A 25,052-nucleotide genomic window follows, 5' to 3' on the forward strand; every position below is an offset into this window, starting at 1 on the left:
GTACAAATCTGTCATCAAGGCAAAGGGTGGCACTTTGAAGAATATAATATATATTTGTATAGAGATAAATAGATTTGTTTTACACTTTTTGGTTACTACATGATTCCATGTGTGTTATTTCATAGTTTGATGTCTTCACTATTATTTTACAATGTAGAAAATAGTAAAAAATAAAGATATACCTTTGAATGAGTACGTTTTATAAAACTAGTGCATATTTAAATATGAACAAATCTGAATAATTGTTCGTGGTCAGACACTTTTCTACTATAACGCGAGGGACTTTAATTTGGAACGTTTCTAAAATTCCGTGACCCGGAAGGGATCTGACAAGACGCCAGTTGGCTTCACGCGGATGACAGTATCAGCTAGTTTGCAAAATTATGCTACCTAAGATAAATGTAGCAGCGACTTGTAGTTTTTATTCGAACGTTACTTGAATTAGTCAAAGGTCAAAATGGCTACAATTTACAATATGTTCCAGTCAGAAACAACATCGATTATGTCCTTCGTCGTCGAGACGGCAATGACAGAAATATACACATTTTTGCCAAACTCTGACGCTAACAACGACGTTAATCCTGGGAGAGAGGTGAGTATTCAAAAATATTTCTGTCATTGAGCAGTATGATGACGGGCGCCTAGTGACTACAACCAGTTACGTTAGCTAACGAACAAAAGTTATCTGAATAAATTGGCGTCCTATTTGTTTAGCTACCGTCTGTAACCTAAGTTAACCTGAGCGTGTCCCCGATTCTGATGTCAGGTTAAAGGAAGCTAGGTTGAAGATACTGTATCCCTAAAAACCGGATGTTTTTGGTTTTCAACAACCGCGCTGAGGGTGCCAAGTCCCTAATTTGACTACCTAGCGAACGTAAATGTTTTGTTTTTGTTTTATTTAACCATCATTTAACTAGGCAAGTCAATTAAGAACAAATGCGTATTTGCAATGACAGACTACACCGGCCAAACCCGGACGAAGCTGGGCAAATTGTGCGCCGCCCTATTGGACTCCCAATCACGGCCGGTTGTGAAACAGCCTGGTACACCGTTACTTAACTAGTACTACTAGCTAACTCTCAGCTAGGTTGCTAGCTAACGTTACTGGTTTCACATCCTCTGATGTAGCTGGCTGTATACAGTAACTAACTAGTTCACTTGTTTCTATTGCTCTACACAGCTCTGCACCATTATGAATTTGTTGATGGGGGAGGGTATTCGTAAAGTCTGCCAACTATTCCTAGTGGCCTCCTCACGTTTGCAAAATGAAAACGAGAAACTGAAGACCAAGGTGGAGCAGATGGATGAATATATGAAGGAAGTTACTGAGAAGGCTGACCATTATAGAACGTCTCTGGCTAAAGTGGAGGCAGAACCGAAAGTACAGACGCCAACCCATGTTCTGCACAACGGAATGATCTTTGCAATAAAACCAGTTGGTGAGTGTTGTAGACCTACATTAGGTTCCTGCCTATAATAAGTTAGCTAAATAGGTCTATTGTAGGCATACTGATTGTTTTGTTCCCCATCTTCGATAGTTTTGTTTGTATTAACTTCACACATTTTGTTGAAAGGAAAAAGTGAGAGAGTTTTGAACATGTTTCAATGTAACTTTGCTTGTTGTTCTTTAGATCTCCCATTGTTGCCTGGAATGACAGCGGCTTCAGCATTGCCAGGGAATGTCAGTCAAGCAAACACAGTCACTAACGCAACATCTGTCTGTGCAGGTAATATCCTCAAAGTGGTGTTATTTTTGAATAATCGTTGCCAAACCAGGGCTGCGTTCAGTTCAATGTTTGCTGTGATGGTTTCTACTAAACTAAATGTTTCCCTCAAACAGTCCGCGCTATTGGCTTACTAAACATACCGTTTTTTCAGAATAGCACCGTTACCTTCGAGTCTCATGTTGTAAAGTTGTGTACTGCTGAACGTGGTCCAGGGTCATATTCACTAGGAACCAAACAAAAGAAAATGGAGAGTAACTACCTGAACGCCAATAAGAAACGCCTGTTTGTTTTCTGTTGCATAACATTTTTCTGTGGTGTGTACTAATGAATATGACCCAGTTGTTCAAAAACAATACACAGGCTGTTAAAAAGCATGTTTATTTTAAGGCAAAAATATTGATATAGCCATATATTGGTTGATTTATTTGTCTAACTAAATACATTTAGTATAACCTAATCATTTTGTTAAATTCTCTTAACTTTGGCTATAGTTTTACTATGTGTATGCTCACATTCCTTTTATGTTTAGGTCCTGCCGAAGTTTGCAGTAACCCTACAGAGACGACTTCATTGGAGTATGACTCCTCTCTGGGAGACACACATGGACTGAATACAGAGCCCTCACCAAGAGATACTGAATCCAACGTTGAGCATATGAGAGCTGCTCTTCCAGAGGGCACCGACAACGGTAGAGACAGCCATGAAAGACATAAAAACAGTAATACTACTAATAGGACAGGATCCACAGAAAACAAACGCTTCAAGTGTGATGTTTGTGAGAAGACATTCAGCAAGAAAGAGTTGCTGAGAGTTCACAAGCTAATCCACACAAAACCTTTCAAGTGTGACATTTGTGAGAAGACCTTCAGCAGGAAAGGGTTACTGGAAGGTCATAAGCTAATTCACACAAGACCCTTCACCTGTGATTTTTGTGACAAGACCTTCAGCCTGAACCGCATGCTGTTACGTCACAAGCTAATTCACACAGGAGAGAGGCCATTTGCTTGTGGTCAATGTGGCAAAACATTCAGAATGTCCAAGCAGCTCGAACGTCACATGTTGCATCACAAAGAAAACAATTTCAGTTGCAAAGTCTGTGGAAATACATTCTCTACCAAGACAGATCTGACACAACATCGGCTAGTTCATGCAGTGGAGAGACCGTTCAAGTGCCTGACTTGTGGAAAGGGTTTCACAAAAAGGACCATACTTATGGGGCACGAGAGAATCCACACTGGTGAAAAACCATACAGCTGTGCTGAATGTGGGAAGAGTTACAGACAGTCTTATGACCTTAGAATTCATATGCGAAGACATACAGGTGCAGACATACGTCCACACTTATGCTCAGAGTGTGGTAAGAGCTTTAGGACAAAATCTGTCCTCGAAAAGCACAAGCGAATTCATACAGGGGAGAAGCCATTTAAATGTGAGACCTGTGGAGCTGCTTTTGGCCATAAAGGAAACCTTGTGAGACACCAAGTGCTTCACACGGGGGAGAGACCATACAAATGTAAAGTGTGTGGGAAAAGCTACCCTCAGTCCACCGACTTAAAAGCTCACATGCACCGCCATGGGGCAACCAAACCATTTATGTGTGACCTATGTGGAAAGACTTTTATTTACAATTACCAAATGAGACAACACAATCTACAATGGCACATGGCTGAAGGAGATAAGGTTCCTGGGAGAGAGGGAACATCAACAAAGCCATTCAGTTGCAAAATATGTTTGAACGGCTTCAGCTCCATGCTAACTCTGAAAAAGCATAAAGAAATTCACACAGGACAAAAGCAATATTCTTGTTCCATTTGCGGAAAGACCATTGCATATAAAAATGCTTTTGACTATCACATGAGAGTTCACAGTGGAGTGAAGCCCCATGAATGTAAATACTGTGGAAGGAAATTTATTCTGAAGCAAGCTCTTCAAGGACATGAGCGGACCCATACAGGTGAAAAACCCTTCAAATGCAGTTATTGTGACAAGACTTTCGCAGTCAACACCAATCTGAAAAGGCATGAGAGAATCCACACGGGAGAGAAGCCATTCAAATGTGATGTCTGCGGGAGAGGTTTCAGCCAAGCCAACAATGTTAAAGCCCACATGCAAGTCCACACTGGAGTTAGGCCTTACTATTGCAAGAGATGTGGAAAAGGCTTTTCTGACATAAGACACTACAAAAACCATAGCTGTGATGGTATGGCTGCGACACGCACACACTGTGATGGTGATAATTATCGTAAATCTTCTGACGGCACTTTCAGAAGTAGAAAAGGAGGTAGACAGGAGTGCTTGCCATAATGCTGCTGTTGTGTAGACTCAGTGATATTGTCTCAATATCATCGTACAGACTGTAGACTACAGTGGTGCAACTTCCTGCGTACAGATGTCATGAACATTTATTCAGTAGGGTGAAATGTTCTCAGGTGAGTTTCTGGAAAGCCTTGTATGAAATGAGAGCTTCCTTTAGGAAATTAGATAGGTGCTTGCTGTAGTGCTTGGAGATCTTGCTATAAATCAAAGGGTTAATGTTCATGAGCCCAAATTCTCATTTGTTCATATTGTGTAAATCAATAAACGCATCATTCATGTTAAGTTATAAACTGGGTGGGTTGAGCCCTGAATGCTGATTGATAGCCGTCGTGTATCAGACTGTATACCACGGGTATGACAAAACATTTATTTTTACTGCTCTAATTCCATTGGTAACCAGTTTATAATAGCAATAATAGCAATACTCCACGATTCGTTGTGCCTAAGAACAGCCCTTAGCCGTGGTATATTGGCCATATACCACACCCTCTCGTGACTTATTGCTTAAATATAGAGACCTCTAAATCAAATCAAACTTTATTTGTCACATGCGCCGAATACAAGTGTAGACTTTACCGTGAAATGCTTACTTACAAGCCCTTAACCAACAGTGCAGTACAAGAAGAGTTACATATTTACCAAGTAGACTAAAATAAAAAGTAACACAATAAAATAATGAGGCTATATACAGGGGGCACCGGTACCGAGTCAGTGTGCGGGGGTACAGGTTAGTTGAGGTAATTTGTACATGTAGGTGGGGGGTGAAGTGACTATGCATAGATATTAAACAGTGAGTAGCAGCAGTATACAGAAACGGAGGGGGGTAGATGTATGTAAATTGTCCGGTGGCGATTTTATTAATTGTTCAGCATTCTTATGGCTTGGGGGTAGAAGCTGTTGAGCCTTTTGGTCCTAGACATGGCGTTCCAGTACCGCTTGCCGTGCAGTAGCAGAGAAGTCTGTAGCTTAGGTGACTGGAGTCTCAGACAATTTTATGGGCTTTCCTCTGACACTGCCTATTGTATAGGTCCTGGATGGCTGGAAGCTTGGTCCCAGTGACGTACTGGGCCGTTCGCACTACCCTCTGTAGCGCCTTACGGTCAGACGCCGAGCAGTTGCCATACCAGGAGGTGATGCAACCGGTCAGGAAGTTCTCGATGGTGCAGCTGTAGAACCTTTTGAGGATCTGGGGACGCATGCCAAATCTTTTCAGTCTCCTGAGAGGAAAAAGGTTTTGTCGTGCCCTCTTCATGACTGTCTTGGTATGTTTGGACCATGATAGTTCATGGACACCAAGGAACTTGACACTCTCAACCCGCTCCACTACAGCCCCGTTGATGTTAATGGGGGCCTGTTCAGCCTGCCTTTTCCTGTAGTCCATAATCAGCTCTTTTGTCTTGCTCACATTGAGGTTGTTGTCCTAGCACCACACTGCCAGTTCTCTGACCTCCTCCCTATAGGCCGTCTCATCGTTGTCCGTGATCAGGCCTACCACTGTTGTGTCGTCAGCAAACTTAATGATGGTGTTGGAGTCGTGTTTGGCCACGCAGTCGTGGGTGAACAGGGAATTCAGGAGGGGACTAAGTACACACCCCATAGGGGACCCAGTGTTAAGGATCAATGTGGCAGACGTGTTGCCTACTCTTACCACCTGGGGGCGGCCCGTCAGGAAGTCCAGGATCCAGTTGCAGAGGGAGGTGTTTGGTCTCAGAGTCCTTAGCTTAGTGATGAGCTTCGTGGGCACGATGGTGTTGAACGCTGAGCTGTAGTCAATGAACAGCATTCTCACATGGGTGTTCCTTTTGTCCAGGTGAGAAAGGGCAGTGTGGATTGAGATTGCGTTGATCTGTTGGGGCGGTATGCGAATTGGAGTGGGTCTAGGGTGTCCAGGTGGATGCTGTTGATGTGAGCCATGACCAGCCTTTCAAAGCACTTCATAGCTTCTGACGTGAGTGCCACGGGGTGGTAATCAGTTAGGCAGGTTACCATCGCTTCCTTGGGCACAGGGACTATGGTGGTCTGCTTGCAACATGTAGGTATTACAGACTCGGTCAGGGAGAGGTTGAAAATGTCAGTGAAGACACTTGACAGTTGGTCCGCACATGCTTTGTGTACACGTCCTGGTTATCCGTTTGGCTTTGTGAATGTTGACCTGTTTATAGGTTTTGTTCACATTGGCTACCGAGAGCATTATCACACAGTCATCCAGAGCAGCTGGTGCTCTCGTGCATGCTTCAGTGTTGCTTGCCTTGAAGCAAGCATAAAAGGCATTTAGCTCGTCTGGTAGGCTTGTGTCGCTGGGCAGCTCGCGTCTGGTTTTCCCTTTTGTAATCCGTAATAGTTTTCAAGCCCTGCCACATCCGACGAGCATCAGAGCCGGTGTAGTAGGATTCAGACTTAATCCTGCTTTGCTTGTTTGATAGTTCGTCTTAGGGCATAGCAGGATTTCTTATAAGCATCCGGATTAGTCTCCCGCTCCTTGAAAGCGGCAGCTTTAGCTCGATGCGGATGTTGCCTGTAATCCATGGCTTCTGGTTGGGATATGTACGTACAGTCACTGTGGGGACGACGTCATCGATGCATTTATTGATGAAGCCGATGACTGAGGTGGTGTACTCCTCAATGCCATTGGATGAGTCCAGGAACATATTCCAGTCTGTGCTAGCAAAACAGTCCTCTAGTGTAGCATCCGCGTCATCTGACCACTTCCGTATTGAGTGAGTCGCTGGTACTTCCTGCTTTAGTGTTTGCATGTAAGCAGGAATCAGGATGATAGAATTATGGTCAGATTTGCCAAATGGAGGGCAGGGGAGTGCTTTGGTTGCACATGTGACATGCTGGTAAAATTTGGTAAAACTGATTTAAGTTTGCCTACATTAAAGTCCCCGGCCACTAGGAGCGCTGCTTCTGGGGGAGCATTTTCTTCTTTGCTTATGGCCTTATGGAGTTGGTTGAGAGCGGTCTTAGTGCCAGCTTCGTTCTGTGGTGGTAAATAAACGGCTGCGAATAATATAGATGAGAAATCTTGGTAGATGGTGTGGTCTACAGCTTATCATAATGTACTCTACCTCAGGTGAGCAATACCTCGAGACTTCTAATATTGGAACAGCACCAGCTGTTATTGACAAATAGACACACACCCCCTCCCCCTCCCCTCGTCTTAAGAGAGGTAGAGTCTCTGTTCTGCCGGTGCATGGAAAATCCTGTTTGCTCGATATTGTCCGTATCGTCGTTCAGCCACGTCTCGGTGAAACATAAGATGTTACTGTTTTTCATGTCCCGTTGGTAGGATTATCTTAATCGTAGGTCATCAATTTTATTTTCCAATGATTGCACGTTAGCAAGAAGAACGGATGGCAGTGGGAGTTTACTCGCTTGCCTCCGGATTCTCAGAAGGCTGCCCGATCCTAGGTGAGTTATTCAGGTGACTGCAAAGGTAATGCTTGATTGGGCAAAAAAGTTGAATGAATTCTTGTTTTAAAAACAATTCTTATTTAAATTGACCTTACGTTTTTTTTTTCCCTGATTTATACACTGAAGTTTACAGTGGCACCACCAGTCTCACGTGGGAGTCTGTCTTTGTGCTTGATTAAATGAAATTGGGCAGGCAGGTTATTGCTACTTGGGAATGCTGGCTAAAGTTGAAAATATATATATATATCCTACCTTTCTGCTCAAACCTTGCATCAGTTCTACTTGCATTTCTAAATATTTACAATACAGAATATTTAATTGTACTAGCAGCACCTTATTGGCTTAGATGGTTACAATGTAGAATAAATTATAATTTAACATTGTTCAAAACACCCCCCCAGCAACGAATATGGGGGAAAAAAAGCCCCATCAACGAAAAGTAGATGCAATACCACTTACCTGCCTATATGACATCTGTAGTGAAAGTGGACAATAGTGCAACAATAGGACTTGACCTCAAACTAGACTTGACTTAGCTGCGCAGTTACATTAGTTACCTAGCAGCATGATATATATATATATATATCTGAAATATAGACGCAACATGCAACAATTTCATCGATTTTACTGAGTTATAGTTCATTTAAGGAAATCAGTCAATTTAGGCAATAATCTATGGATTTTACATGACTGGGCAGGGGCGCAGCCATGGGTGGGCCTTGGAGGGCATGCGCTCACCCACTGGGGAGCCAGGCCCAGCCAATCATAATGAGTTTTTCCCCACAAAAGGGCTTTATTACAGACACAAATAATCCTCAGTTTCATCAGCTGTCCGGTGGCTGGTCATAGAAGATCCTGCAGATGAAGAAGGTGGATGTGGAGGTCCTGGGCTGTCGTGGTTACTCGGTCTGCGGTTGTGAGGCCTGTTGGACTTGGCGCCAAATTCTCTATTGGAGCCGGCTTATGGTATATTCTCTGGCAACCGCTCTGGTGGATGTTACTGCAGTCAGCATTCCAATTGCACGCTCCCTCAACTTGAGACGTCTGTCATTGTGTTGTAAAAAAAAAACAGCACATTTTGCAGTGGCTTTTTATGGTCCCCAGCACAAGGTGCACTTGTGTAAAGATCATGCTGTTTAATCAGCTTCTTGATATGCCACACCTGTCAGGTGGATGGATTGTTTTGGCAAAGGAGAAATGCTCACGAACAGGGATGTAAACAAATTTGTGTACAATATTTTTGAGAAATAATATTCTGTGACTATGAAACATTTCTGGGATCTTCTATTTCAGCTCATGAAACACAGGACCAACACTTTACATGTTGTGTTTATATATATATATTTTTGTGTATTTTCTAAATTGAAGAGGCAGTGGAAATTAGATTTTGGATGCTTCTGTGCTTTTTGCTGATAATGCCCATCTTTAGTGATGGAGTGTCACCACTAGGTGGAGAAGCAGCCCACTGAATAACATGTAGTTTTAATTTTTATTTAACCTTTATTTAACTAGGCAAGTCGGTTAAGAACAAATTCTTATTTACAATGACGGCGTACACCGGCCAAACCTGAACAACGTTGAGCCAATTGTGCACAGCCCTATCCCAGTCAAAGGCTGGTTGTGATACAGCCTGGATTCGAACCAAGGTGTCTGTAGTGACTCCTCTAGCACTGTGATGCAGTGCCTTAGACCCCTGCACTACTCGGGAGCCCAAAACGCCTAGATGGCAATGGTACATAGCAGTTATTTCGTACAAGTCTTTTATTAGTGTCAATTAGTGTCAATACAATTTAATCAGTATTTTCAGTTTTATCTACCGGTTTGTGCCACGTTGGCGTGTTGGACTAGTAACCGAAAGGTTGCAAGATCGAATCCCCGAGCTGACAAGGTACAAATCTGTCGTTCTGCCCCTGAACAAGGCAGTCATTGAAAATAAGAATTTGTTCTTAACTGACTTGCCTAGTTAAATAAAGATAAGATAAATATGTCCTCCTGATTTAAGGTGAGTTATATGTCTCCCAGATTTGGGGTCAATTTAATTAGACATTTCAATTCAGCCATGAAGTGGAGAATATACGTTAAAATCTTCAAGTTATCGAATTTAATTGGAATTAAGTTGTTTTGGACTTTTGGAATTGCAATTGTAAAAACATTTAATCTTCTCCCAGGTAATGGAATTAATGCGCATTGTATTAAAAATTTTCTGTAGGATTTGTTTTCAATCATTTCAACTTGTATCACTGTATTTCCAGTATAGCTAGGCTACTTGAACAGTGATGTGATTAGCCTGAAGGAATTTAATTTGAAATGGATTTGTTGTGATATTGAATTATTAGAAATGACCAACACAGATGTCTACTATAGTTAATTGAGTATTGTGATGTGCCTTATCCTCAGTCTGCTGTGTCCAGTTTTTCAAAAGTTATCAGGATTTCACCTATCGGATAGAATTAAATGCATAGAATGAACAGGACAGGAGTCCCAATTCAAGTCAATGGACCTAATAATAATTTTCATTCTTTAGGATCAAGCTAAGGAGGGTTCACACATCCTTGGAGGAAACTAGGATTATCTCATGACTTCGCGTGTTTGCTTACTTTAGCAGTCCTCAAATGAAACTTTAATTTGGGATTTTAGGACCCTTTAGGTGTGTATATAAATATTTTTTTTATACGTTTTGATAAAATATTGAATTTGGCCTTTAATACTATAGCCCATTAGAAACACATTGCATAGCGCATTCATAAATGGCAAAGACAGTCAAAAAATATAAGGAATAAAGTTTAAGTGTCTGCCCTATATCTAGGAGATATATAAAAGCTCAGGAAACATACAATTGAAGTTGGAAGTTTACATATACCTTAGCCAAATACATTTAAACTCAGTTTTAGAAAATTCCTGACATTTAATCCTAGTAAAAATTCACTGTCTAAGGTCAGTTAGGCTCACCACTTTATTTTAAGAATGTGAAATGTCAGAATAATAGTAGACTGATTTATTTGAGCTTTTAATTCTTTCATCACATTCCCAGTGAGTCAGAAGTTTACATACACTCAATTAATATTTGGTAGCTTTGCCTTAAACAATTTAAACTTTGGTCAAACGTTTCAGGTGGCCTTCCACAAGCTTCCCACAATAAGTTGGGTGAATTTTGGCCAAATCCTTTTGACAGAGCTGGTGTAACTTGAGTCAGGTTTGTAGGCCTCCTTGCTCACACACACTTTTTCAATTCTGCCCACAAATGTTCTGTAGGATGGAGGTCAGGGCTTTGTGATGGCCACTCCAAGACTTTGTTGTCCTTAAGCCATTTTTGCCACAACTTTGGAAGTATGCTTGGGGTCCTTGTCCATTTGGAAGACCCATTTTGCGACCAAGCAATTCCAGTGGGTCAGAAGTTTGAATACACTAAGTTGACTGTGCCTTTAAACAGCTTGTAAAATTCCAGAAAATGATGTCATGGCTTTAGAAGCTTCTGATAGGCTAATTGACATCATTTGAGTCACCTATGGATGAGATACCTATGGATGTATTTCAAGGCCTACCTTCAAACGCAGTGCCTCTTTGCTTGACATCATGGGAAAATCAAAAGAAATCAGCCAAGCCCTCAGAAAAAAAATTGTAGACCCCTCCACAAGTCTGGTTCATCCTTGGGAGCAATTTCCAAACGCCTGAAGGTACCACGTTCATCTGTACAAACAATAGTACGGAAGTATATACACCATGGGACTACGCAGCCATCATACCGCTCAGGAAGGAGACTCGTTCTGTCTCCTAGAGATAAACGTACTTTGGTGCGAAAAGTGCAAATCAATCCCAGAACAACAGCAAAGTAACTTGTGAAGATGCTGGAGGAAACGGGTACAAAGTATCTATATCCACAGTAAAACGAGTCCTATATCGACATAACCTGAAAGGCCACTCGGCAAGGAAGAAGCCACTGCTCCGAAACTGCCATAAAAAAGCCAGACTACGGTTTGCAACTGCACATGGGGACAAAGATTGTACTTTTTGGAGAAATGTCCTCTGGTCTGATGAAACAAAAATAGAACTGTTTGGCCATAATGACCATTGTCAGGTTTGTAAGAAAAAGGGGGAAGCTTGCAAGCCGAAGAACACCATCCTAACCGTGAAGCACGGGGGTGGCAGCATCATGTTGTGGGGGTGCTTTGCTGCAGGAGGGACTGGTTCACAAAATAGATGGCATTATGAGGAAAGAAAATTATGTGGATATATTGAAGCAACATCTCAAGACATCAGTCATGATGTTAAAGCTTGGTCACAAATGGGTTTTCCAAATGGACAATGACCCCAAGCATACTTCCAAAGTTGTGGCAAAATGGCTCAATGACAACAAAGTCAAGGTATTGGAGTGGCCATCACAAAGCCCTGACCTCAATCCCATAGAAAATGTGTGGGTAGAACTGAAAACGCGTTTGCGAGCAAGGAGGCCTGCAAACCTGATTCAGTTACACCAGCTCTGTCAGGAGGAATGGGCCAATGTTTTCTACATTGTAGAATAATAGTGAAGACATCAACACTATGAAATAACACATGGAGTCATTTAGTAACCAAAAAAGTGTTAAACAAATGAACATTTATTTTATATGAGTTTCTTCGAATAGCCACCCTTTGCTTTGATGACAGCTTTCCACACTTGGCATTCTCTCAACCAGCTTCATGGGGAATGTTATTCCAACAGTCTTGAAGGAGTTCCCACATATGCTGAGCACTTGTTGACCTTTGAACATGTTTTAAAACCCAAATGTAATGCAGATGTCACTTAAATATGAATCGTTAATATTTATCGAATCATTTTTGATATCATGAATGAATACAGGTTATTGACACTTTTCTACTATTATGTAGGGAACTTTTATTTTGAAAATGTCTACCCGGAAGTGATTGGTTTTGCTCACTATACACATCTACTTTCCACCTTGTACTGATTAGTTAGCTGGTACTGTACTAGTTCAAAATGGGGGAAAAATATGAAAAGAAACTGAAAGGAGCCAAGAAGACAGTGGCCAAAATGGATACAAATGTTTCAGACGTTTAAACGAGAAGAGGTAGCTAGCTAGGCTTTGCATGTCATTGTCACCTCTACCAACTGCTAGCTACCACTTACAGTTTAAAATCGAGAAATATGTCTTTATGGCATAACTTTGGCATGTGTGAAATGGCAAATCAATGATGCAATCAAGTTCAACTCAATCACAGAATGTCATTGTCTGACAGTACACATTACCAACAATGTACACAGTGAACAATTTCCTCTGGCATTTGGCCTGGCGACACTGATACCTGAGTATCAGTCCATGGATGCCAAGAAGACAACAGTTGTGGAGACTGCCTGCTCTCACTCAGGTGACCCATTTAAAGGCCCAGTACAGTCAAAAACGTGATATACTTGTGTTTTATATACACTGCTCAAAAAATAAAGGGAACACTAAAATAACACATCGTAGATCTGAATGAATGAAATAATCTTATTAAATACTTTTATCTTTACATAGTTGAATGTGCTGACAACAAAATCACACAAAAATAATCAATGGAAATCCAATTTATCAACCCATGGAGGTCTGGATTTGGAGTCACACTAAAAATTAAAGTGGAAAACCACACTATAGGCTGATCCAACTTTGATGTAATGTCCATAAAACAAGTCAAAATTAGGCTCAGTAGTGTGTGTGGCCTCCACGTGCCTGTATGACCTCCCTACAACGCCTGGGCATGCTCCTGATGAGGTGGCAGATGGTCTCCTGAGGGATCTCCTCCCAGACCTGGACTAAAGCATCCACCAACTCTTGGACAGTCTGTGGTGCAACGTGGCGTTGGTGGATGGAGCGAGACATGATGTCCCAGATGTGTTCAATTGGATTCAGGTCTGGGGAACAGGCGGGCCAGTCCATAGCATCAATGCCTTCCTCTTGCAGGAACTGCTGACACACTCCAGCCACATGAGGTCTTGCATTGTCTTGCATTAGGAGGAACCCAGGGCCAACCGCACCAGCATATGGTCTCACAAGGGGTCTGAGGATCTCATCTCGGTACCTAATGGCAGTCAGGCTACCTCTGGCGAGCACATGGAGCGCTGTGCAGCCCCCCAAAGAAATGCCACCCCACACCATGACTGACCCACCGCCAAACCAGTCATGCTAGAGGATGTTGCAGGCAGCAGAATGTTCTCCACGGCGTCTCCAGACTGTCACGTCTATCACATGTGCTCAGTGTGAACCTGCTTTCATCTGTGTAGAGCACAGGGCGCCAGTGGCAAATTTGCCAATCTTGGTGTTCTCTGGCAAATGCCAAACGTCCTGCACGGTGTTGGGCTGTAAGCACAACCCCACCTATGGACGTCGGGCCCTCATACCACCCTCATGGAGTCTGTTTCTGACCGTTTGAGCAGACACATGCACATTTGTGGCCTGCTGGAGGTCATTTTGCAGGGCTCTGGCAGTGCTCCTCCTTGCACCAAGGCGGAGGTAGCGGTCCTGCTGCTGCGTTGTTGCCCTCCTACGGCCTCCTCCACGTCTCCTGATGTACTGGCCTGTCTCCTGGTAGCGCCTCCATGCTCTGGACACTACGCTGACAGACACAGCAAACCTTCATGCCACAGCTCGCATTGATGTGCCATCCTGGATGAGCTGCACTACCTGAGCCACTGGTGTGGGTTGTAGACTCCATCTCATGCTACCACTAGAGTGAAAGCACCGCCAGCATTCAAAAGTGACCAAAACATCAGCCAGGAAGCATCGGAACTGAGAAGTGGTCTGTGGTTACCACCTGCAGAACCACTCCTTTATTGGGGGTGTCTTGCTAATTGCCTATAATTTCCACCTGTTGTCTATTCCATTTCCACAACAGCATGTGAAATGTATTGTCAATCAGTGTTGCTTCCTAAGTGGGCAGTTTGATTTCACAGAAGTGTGATTGACTTGGAGTTACATTGTGTTGTTTAAGTGTTCCCTTTATTTTTTTGAACAGTATATTTAGTCCTACTTCATGCCAACAACGTGAAAGGATGGGACATCCCCAATTAACACACCCTGAAACTCTTCTGATGTCAAGTCTCGCACACCCAAATACTTCTCTGCAGCTGCCACCACAACCTTTCTGATCCCCAGCCCCATGGGCACCCCTACAATTAACACATACCACTACTATCCCCAATGCTACACATTTCTTTGTCTCATGGCCTTCTGCACACGTCTCACACCTAGGAACCTCCCTCCTACACACTGCTGCCACACGCCCATAAGCTTGACACCTGTAACAACGTAATGTATTCGGCACAAAAGCTCGTACAGGATAACTTATTTATCCTAACATCACTTTGTCAGGCAAAGACTCAACATCAAAACTCAAAAGAACAGACAATTACTTTTCTTTTTCACCACTCTCGCCACCTTGTCTGCATCGCACCAAATGATGAGCATCACAAACACCGGGAATCTTCCCCTTCAGTTGGTCAACTTGAACATTTACTGCTACTCCAGTAATCACGCCATTCAATGGCGACCGTTTCTTGAGAGCGAAACAATTCACATTTCTTGCCCCCATTAGTTTAACGCTGAGTGCCTTCTCCCTCTGACCAGCAGAAACACAAACAATTATCACAACACCACTTCTGGTTACCCTCACCGATTCCATAGTACCCAACTCTGTTTTCACCTACCCTGAAACCACAAATGGACCAGCCAAAAGGCAAGGGTCCACTTTTTCCACAGACTCATCTTTATCCTGACACTCGGTGCAATCCTCACGCTCCGAGAACTTAGCCCTCATTCACTTCCATTTCTCCTCCTGTCTTCAGCTCACTCTGCTTACACTTTCTACCATTCTTCTTTAACAAACCATCTCCCTTTTTTTCTCCATTTTTAACTGACTCAAGCTCACCATCTTCCTCCCTCTTTCTCGTAGACCTCCTCTGTCTCTCTTTTTCCCTCTATTCCTCTTCTGTATTCCAAATATACGTCTCCTTATGATAATCCTGCACTTCTCTTGACACATCTTGTTCTTGATTTCTCAAGGGACGCCATTTAACCGGCTGTCACACTTTCCGTCCAATCAGCACGAACCCCTCGGGATGTAGTGCTCAACAGTGCATCCCACTTATAATGCAGCTTCTTCGTCTTGATGTTATTCTTTATCAAAAGCTTTTCAATTTCAAACAAGCGCTCAATCCCCTTCCAACCCGTTTCCTGGTGACATCATCAGGCGCTGAGTTAGTTAAAAGACCCATAAGAAAGAGTTCCAAACCTCTCTGCCAATAACAGCTAGTTTAAAGTATTTCCTTCCCACTCGCAGACAGTCCTAGCAAAATTCATGCCTGAGAAATTGCTCTTTGATAAGCTCTTTTTTTTAACCATTTTAATTTAAAACAATCACAGTAAGGTACTTAAAGATGCACTATGCAGAAATCCCTCTGTCATTTCCTGGTTGCAAAAATTCTAATAGTTCGCCTAATTTCAGTTTATGTAACAAAATAAGCAAGTATAGTGTACTATCTAAACCGCAGTGAAATATATTTTCCATAAATAAAAATATTGTACAAAACTTAAAGTAAAAGACGTAAAAACAAAACTTAAGAACAGGAAGCATCAAAATAGCACACACAGAACAGATCTACCGCTTCTTAGACTTGATTTCAATGAGAATGACATATCTATAAATCAATATTTCAATGTGAATTTATTGGGGTCGTCCAAAAAGTTACATATTTCAGATTTAATTGTTACCCAGAAATGATTTGATATTGACAAAAAAAATGACTGCATTGGACCTTTAAGTCCTGGACATTGACCTGGTGTGTATTCATTACGCTGATTCTGTTGCAAAACATTTTGCTCTGTTTGCTCCTGTTTGGCTCTTAAACGGTAGACAGTTTCCATTGCAAGAAGTAATCAATACACCCCTGGTCTGTGTTCAATAGGCACAAAATGGGGGAAAGTGTTGTGAAACCTGGGTTGCATTTAGTATGAAAAAAAACAGTGCGCAACGTTGAATTCAATAGAAACGGAACTGTACTGAACGACCAGTTGAAAAACGTGATTATGGTGGCCCAGACGGTAATTACCATATGGTGTTTTGCCCGAGTTTTGCGATTTCAGATGGTCATACCCATATTGATCCAGACCATGTGTCAGGGGATATTAATATCCAGTGTCAGTATCCTGTTGGTCTCATCACTGTCTGTCTCATCACTCCTCAGGTTGAATTCCTCTCTGTCAGCATACCCCGACAAGGAAGAACTGATCTTGTTTGGGGGCGAATTCTTCAACCTCAAAAAGGTAAGATTGATATACCTTGAACATGTTTATATCCGTAAAAAAATTGGGGGACAAATCCTTGTCGACTTTGGATGAATAGGTTTTTAGTTGACAGTGGGTTTATTTTATTTCTTTTAGACTTACCTTTACAATGACCTGTTCTTCTATAACATAAAGAAGAACACCTGGGTGAAGTCAGACATCCCCAACCCTCCTCCACGACACTGTGCTCATCGGGTAACTATGTACCTCCTATAAACCTCAGTGCTTCCACTACATTCATTAGCCGCGGCGCGCCGCCGCTGGTAAATTGGTGCCGAATTTACAGTGCCTTCGGAAAGTATTCAGACTCCTTGACTTTTTCCACATTTTGTTAGGTTACAGCCTTATTCTAAAATATATATTTTTTTAATCCCTCAATCTACACACAATACCCCATAATGACAAAGTAAAAACAGGTTTGTAGACAATTTTGAAAATGTATTTTTTAAAAAATGAAATATTACATTTAGATACAGTACCAGTCAAAAGTTTGGACACACCTACTCATTCAACGGTTTTTCTTTATTTTTATTATTTTCTACATTTTAGAATAATGGCGAAGACAACAAAACTATAAAATAGCACATATGGAATCATGTAGTAACCAAAAAAAAGTGTTAAACAAATGAAAATGTATTTTATATTTGAGATTCTTCAAAGTAGCCACCCTTTGCCTTGATGACAGCTTTGCACACTCTTGGAATTCCCTCAACCAGCTTCATGAGGTAGTCACCTGGAATGCATTTCAATTAACAGGTGTGCCTTGTTAAAAGTTAATTTGTGGAATTGTTTCCCTTCTTAATGCATTGAACTAATTAGTTATGTTGTGACAAGGTAGGGTTATTATACAACAGATAGCCCAATTTGGTTAACCTCTCTGGGGTATGTGGGACGCTAGCGTGCTCAGCCATCAAAGCAAGCTATACAGTTACCCGCCAAGTTCTGGAGTCAACAAAACTCAGAAATAGTATTATAAATCTTCACTTACCTTTGCTGATCTTCGTCGGAATGCACTCCCAGGACTCCCACTTCCACAAGAAATGTTTGTTTTGTTCGATAAACTCCATATTTATGTCCAAATACCTCCGTTTTGTTCGCGCGTTCAGATCACTATTCCAAAGGCACAATGCACGAGCGCAAAACCCTAGACGAAAAGTCAAAAAGTTCCATTACCGTTCGTAGAAACATATCAAACGATTTTTACAATCAATCCTTAGGGTCTTTTTATCATAAATATTCGATCATATTCCAACCGGACAATAGCGTATTCATTACAGAGGAAAAAGAAGGAACAGCACGCCTGTGTGACTGCGCAGTAAACAACTCATTGGCCTCAGGCAGTCCACTTGTTGAGTCAGCTCTTATTCTCTCCCCAGTAACAGTAGAAGCATGAAACAAGGTTCTAAAGACTGTTGACATCTAGTGGAAGCCTTAGGAAGTGCAAAATGAACCCTAAGTCACTGTATACTGTATAGGCAATCACTTTAAAAACTACAAACCTCGGATTTCCACACTTCCTGGTTGGATGTTTCTCAGGTTTTTGCCTGCCATATGAGTTCTGTTATACTCACAGACATCATTCAAACAGTTTTAGAAACTTCAGAGTGTTTTCTATCTAATATGCATATCCTACCTTCTGAACCCGAGTAGCAGGCAGTTTACTACGGGCACGCCTTTCATCCGGACGTCAAAATACTGCCCCCTACCCTAGAGAAGTTAAAGACCAAGTACATATTATGGCAAGAACAGCTCAAATAAGCAAAGAGAAACAACAGTCCATAATACTTTAAGACATGAAGGTCAGTCAATCCGGAAAATTTCAAGAGATCCAATTTTTTTCAAGTACTTTGTGGCGACCAAGTTCTAGGCACATTTCTCTCCATGCGCGCCGACTCCCACACATTTGTGTGCATTCATTGTTTTCATGGTTTTAATTGTTTGCCAATGTTTATGAATTCCCCACTATATAGCAAAAGTATCACCAGTAGTATATGTAGGCTACTGTTAATCATTGCCGTTTCCCCATGAATCTAGAATGTTTGGTTATGGTCATTTCTGTTCATTAAATGTATTAATACTGCATACCATTCTCATTCTCTTAGTGGACCTTGTTTGGAGAGCTCACAAACGGCGCAATACTTGTGATAATGAAGTTGTGGTTTATTTAATTACCAGTTGTATTTACATTTCTTCATGGTCTTTCGTTTGGAGCACGTCTGGTTTCTGTCTTGTCACTGGTGTGTGAACGCTTGAGTGCGCAGAAATGTAGGCTGCCTGACCTGCGTACCAGGATTATGCTAAATATGTTCCCTATCACTATTAAGCTCTCCTATCACAGTACAACTAGCTTCTTGACAAATCATATGCTTATCGCAAAGAAACGTTATTGGAATGGAACAAGCAGCAGCAATCTCGCATCACATCTTTTGCCACTGCAAAGCGCCTCTGTGACCCTGCCAGTTAACACAGCTCATTATGGTTTCAATGAAGGGTTCTCAAATGGATCTTGTTTTTATTGACTGAATATATACTCAGGTGCCAGTTTATAAGGTACACCCATCTAGTACCAGGTCAGACCCCCCTTTGCCTCCAGAACAACCTGAATTCTTTGCTGCATGGATTCTACAAGGTGTGGCGTTCAAACGTTGCTCAATTGGTATCAAGGGACCTAATGTGTGCCATGAAAACATTCCCCACATCATTACACCATCTTCACCAGCCTGTACCGTTTGACACCAGGCCGGATGGGGCCATGGACTCATGCTGCTTACGCCAAATCCTGACTCTGCCTTCAGAATGATGCAACAGCAACCGGGATTCATCTAATCAGGCAACGTTTTTCCACTCCTCAATTGTCCAATGTTGATGATCACGTGCCCACTGGAGCCACTTCTTTTTTTGTTGCTGGAAGTAGTGGAACCAGGTGTGGTCTTCTGCTGCAATAACCCATGCTTGACAAGGATGGACGAGTTGTGCGTTCCAAGATGCCGTTCTGCACACCACTGTTGTACTGCGCCCTTATTGGTCTGTTTGCAACCTGCCTGTTAGCTTGCGCAATTCTTGCCATTTTCGACCTCTCTCATCAACGAGCTGTTTTTGCCCACAGGTCAGGCCAAAATTAATGAATTGCCAAAATCTCGCACTATCCCTTTAAAATCAGAGTGACAAGTTACAATGTATATTTGTAGCATTGTCGCAAACTTGCTCCTCATTTCCCTACAGTGCAGTGGCGCGAATTAGTTGTATTTCAGATTGTGTCAACATAATTTAATTTTCATCCATGAAAGAAATCCTAGGGGAAACACTGAACCTCCAACCATCATCTCTACCTCCATCCTCTTTACTCTACAGAGCTCACCATATCCCCCCACCTCCCGCCTTATGCCAGGAGCCTATCTATACCCTCTATAGTTACTTAGACAGCTCAGAACGTTGTTGGGGATCTCACCATTTTTTTCACACCTTTGTTCTACTTTTCTCTATTGTTGTGGACTGTTGGTGCAATGATTCCTCTCACTGCGGGTCTCTGTTGGCAGCCTGCCCATTGTTCTGTCATTCTCCCATTTGGACACCAAGGGGCAGACTATGCTCTGATACAACTATGAAGAGATTTGAGAGATAGCCAGGGTAGATGGTAACACTGCATTTCTCCCTCTCTCCCTCCTGCAGGCTGTGGTAGTTCCCCGGGCAGGGGGCAGCTGGCTGTGTTTGGGAGGGGGGGCTTGCTTCTCTGAAGTGGAGCAGTTCTAAGACCTCTGGGTGCTTCATCTTTCCACAAACACCTGGGAACAGATCAAGTGAGTGGCCAGGTGTCTTTGGGTGCCATGCTGTTACTGTAGTAGTAGACTGGATTTGTGTTTGAGGTGCTACTACAGTAGGTGAACCTTGTCTGTGTCAGTGTGTGTCTGTAACCAAGGGTTCCAGGTGCCCCCCCTGGTAGGAGTGGCCATCGTATGGTCCTGAGTAAGAGACAGCTGCTAGTGTTTGGAGGTTTCCACAAAAGTGCCAGGTAAGGAGAGATGATGGGAGGAGCTATTGTTTCAGGTAATGACAGGTGATAGGAGGACTAATTGTAGGAAATTAGAGGAGAGAAAATAGTTCTGGAGAGTTTATGGCTGAGGCAAAAATACCATTTCACAATATTTTTTAGAAGCTTTCGGCCTGTCGCTGTTATTGAAATATGGAAAATTTATGATAATCTGCTGGTATGAAATCTAGATTACACTTCTGTTAGTCAATTTATTTTCCTGCAGGGGTTTTATCTACTACAACGACATGCACAGCTTCATTGTGGACTCCTTCACCTTTAGTTGCCTCTTCCCCTCTGGCACCCCCCTCTCCCCTCACTCTGCCTGCCAGATTACCTCTGCCCCTGATGGCTCCGGGGTCATCATCTACGGCGGTTACTCCAAAGTGGTGTGTGTTTGTGCATGTGTGTGTGTGTGTGTGTGTGTGTGTGTGTGTGCGCAAGAGGGTCTTAAGTGTTCATATAAGCAATATGATATTGAGAGATATGCAACGTGTCTTTGAATGGCTTCCGTCTGGATACTACTATAAAGGCCTGATTGGTGGAGTGCTGCAGAGATGGTTGTCCTTCGGGAAGGTTCTCCCATCTCCCAGAGGAACTCTGGAGCTCTGTCAGAGTGACCATCTGACCTCCCTGACCAAAGCCCTTCTCCCATGATGGCTCAGTTTGGCCGGGCGGCCAGCTCTAGGAAGAGTCTTGGTGGTTCCAAATTTCTTCCATTTAAGAATGATGGAGGCCACTGTGTTCTTGGGGACCTTCAATGCTGCAGACATTTTTCAGTACCCTTCTCCAGATCTGTGCCTCGACACAATCCTGTCTCAGAGCTCTACGGACAATTCCTGCGACTTCATTGCTTGGTTTTTGCTCTGACATGCACTGTCACTTGTGGGACCTTATATAGACGTGTGTGCCTTTCCAAATCATGTCCAATCACTTGAATTTACCACAGGTGGACTCAGCTCAAGTTGTAGAAACATTTCAAGGATGATCAATGGAAACAGGATGCACCTGAGTCAGTGGTGATTATAGCATGTAAATCTTGGTGGGGCAAACTCCCCCAATTTTTTTTTTTAGATGCATGCCAGCAAAGCCACTTCACAACATAACACTAAACAATACATTAATTGCATATACATTAAACAATGTATATGCACTAAACAATACATTATAACGACAAGCGGTGCCCACAAACTGTTAGGGCCTACATAAAGCTGTCCCAACAGCAGAGCTTTCTTTCCAGCACCATGGAGTGAATCCTTACCACCGCTACATCTGGCTATCAGCAGATCTTTGTCTGGTAGCGAAACAATTCATTCAGCCTCATTTACTGCCTTTTTAAAAAAACATAGCTGATATGGCTGGCATAACATACCATATCTCCTTGGAATATTACATAATTTATGCAGCAGCATATAACACATTTTTGGACTCAACTTGATGTGTGTGGCGGTCCTTCGTTAGCAAATGTTGTCATCAAAGAAAAATATTTACAATTCTGAGTTGGTTGACCTTTCAAAACATATTTTCCCAGTCTGACTTCCCAGTTGCAATGCTAGCGGTTAGCCACTGTCACGATTCCTTCCAAACAACTCATTGTTGAATTTGAGATTTCCAACTTGTGTTTATGTCCAACAGCCGATGAGCACCGATACGTTTTATCTATAATTAATCTTCATTATTTCTCTTCATATGACAAGGATTAAAAAGGATTTGCCAGTAGATTGTCTACTTGATTTATGATGATGACTGCTAGCTAAGATTTTGAAAGTAAGTCCAATCAAAGCTACTGTAGATATAACGTAATTTTATCTGTGGCCAATGACCTTGAGCCTTATTGGAAGGGCACTTCTAATGTAACTCTATGGCAGCACCCAAAGGGCTCACATTCTTGATGTCTACCCTTACTAAAGGCAGGTGACGTAGTGTCCCCATGAGTGACAGAACACTGAGACAATCACGGTGCAATGCTTCTATTTCTGCTGGCCTGCCCCACCACCACAGAAAGCACTGAGCTAGGCTGAAACACCTGCATTTTGGAGCTGCCTGTTTGTATGCGGCTTTATTAACTTAATGACATATATATTTTTTTTACATTGTTTGCAAACTGATATGTGACACGTATTAATGCCAAAATAACATGCAAAACAGGCAAGCCCCACCTGCCCTGAATGATGGGTTGCCACTGACCTGAGCTCAATTTCCAGTCTCATAGCAAAGGGTCTGAATACTTATGTAAATAAGGTATTTCTGTTTTTTTTTTAATTTGTAATATATTTCTAAAAACCCTGTTTTCACTTTGTTATGTAATGTAACAAAATGTGGAAAACATCTACAGGTCTGAATACTTTCCAAATGCACTGTATGAGTTAACCCTATACTATTGACTACAGACTAGCTTGGACATATAAAACGCAGGACAGAGAGCCAATGTGAAAATGAGACTCGGGAGGGGGAATTCTTCAACGACCTCTACCAGTATGATAAATGTAATCAAAAATCTAATCAAACACTTCATGAGAGCCCATGAGCTCATGTTGCACACCATTTCTATAGGCTATGCAATTGCGTGAGAAAACAGAGTGATGGCCTCTATTAAAAAGATGAGGATCCTATCAGCTTTCTATAGGCTAGGCCTAATATATTTATTTCTCAACGTTCCTAATATTAAGCACATTACTTCTCTTTATAGCAGGAGTTACAACCAGACGGGCTAAATGCCTTTTATGCTCGCTTCGAGGCAAGTAACACTGAAGCATGCATGAGAGCACAAGCTGTTCCGGACAACTGTGTGATCACGCTCTCCATAGTCGATGTGAGCAAGACCTTTAAACAGGTCAACATTCACAAGGCGGATTACCAGGACGTGTACTCAGAGCATGCCCGGACCAACTGGCAAGTGTCTTCACTGACACAGACCTGCCAACATGCACACATTTTGCGTACTAGCTACGCAATGCTCTGTCCATGTACGCAGGTATGAGATCCAAGATAAAAGTATGCAGAAATGATTAGGGGCTGATTTATTTTTTTAAACATTTTAATAAAAATAAATCCATTGAGTTAGTCTAACATCCTGATTCTCAAATTTAAATTTTTTACATTTTAGTCATTTAGCAGACACTCTTATCCAGAGCGACTTACAGTAGTGAATGCATACATTTCATACATTTTTTTTCTCTCCGTAATGGTCCCCCATGGGAATCGAACCCACAACCCTGGCATTGCAAACACCATGCGCTACCAACTGAGCCACACGGGACCTCAAATCAAATGTTATTGGTCACATTCGCATGGTTAGCAAATGTTAATGCGAGTGTAGCCTAATGATTGTGCTTCTAGTTCCAACAGTGCAGTAAAAAATCTAACAAATAATCTAACAATTCCCAACAACTACCTAATACACATAAATCTAAAGGGGTGAATGAGAATATGTACATATAAATATATGGATGAGCGATGGTCGAGTGGCATAGGCAAGGTGCAGTAGATGGTATAAAATACAGTATATACATGTGATATAAGTAATGTAAGATATGTAAACATTATTAAAGTGCCATTATTTAAAGTGGCATTGTTTAAAGTGACTAGTGATCCATTTATTGAAGTGTCCAGTGATCGGGTCTCAATGTGGGCAGTAGCCTCTCTGAGTTAGTGATTGCTGTTTAGCAGTCTGATGGCCTTGAGATAGAAGCTGTTTCTCAATCTCTTGGTCCCTGCTTTGATGCACCTGTACTGACCTCGCCTTCTGGATGATAGCAGTGTGAACAGGCAGTGGCTCGGGTGGTTGTTGTCCTTGATGATCTTTTTGGCCTTCCTGTGACATTGGGTGCTGTAGGTGTCATGGAGGGCAGGTAGTTTGCCCCTGGTGATGCATTGTGCAGACCGCACCACCCTCTGGAGAGCCTTGCGGTTGAGGGCGGTGCAGTTGCCGTACCAGGCTGTGATACAGCCCGACAGGATGCTCTCGATTGTGCATCTGTAAAGGTTTGTCAGGGTTTTGGGTGACAAGACAAATTTCTTCAGCCTCCTGAGGTTGAAGAGGCGCTGTGGCGCCTTCTTCATCACACTGTCTGTGTGGGTGGAACATTTCAGTTTGTCAGTGATGTGTACGCCCAGGAACTTAAAACTTTCAACCTTCTCCACTGCTGACCCTTCGATGTGGATAGGGGGGGGGGGGGGTGCTCCCTCTGCTGTTTCCTGAAGTCCACGATCATCTCCATTGTTTTGTTGACGTTGAGTGAGAGGTTATTTTCC

General features: G+C 42.4%; 1 protein-coding gene across 1 annotated transcript; it reads left to right on the forward strand.

Annotated features, from left to right (window-relative positions):
* Window positions 1-321: 321 nt before the first annotated feature.
* Window positions 322-4,329, forward strand: LOC106573634 (zinc finger protein 260). The gene is made up of 4 exons (XM_014148862.2): window positions 322-592; window positions 1,181-1,439; window positions 1,632-1,727; window positions 2,257-4,329. The coding sequence occupies exons 1-4, from the start codon at window positions 458-460 to the stop codon at window positions 4,029-4,031; spliced, it is 2,265 nt and encodes a 754-aa protein (XP_014004337.1). The 5' UTR covers window positions 322-457; the 3' UTR covers window positions 4,032-4,329.
* Window positions 4,330-25,052: the final 20,723 nt, after the last annotated feature.

Source organism: Salmo salar, chromosome ssa16, assembly GCF_905237065.1.
Source record: "Salmo salar chromosome ssa16, Ssal_v3.1, whole genome shotgun sequence".
In the NCBI taxonomy this organism is placed as follows: domain Eukaryota; kingdom Metazoa; phylum Chordata; class Actinopteri; order Salmoniformes; family Salmonidae; genus Salmo; species Salmo salar.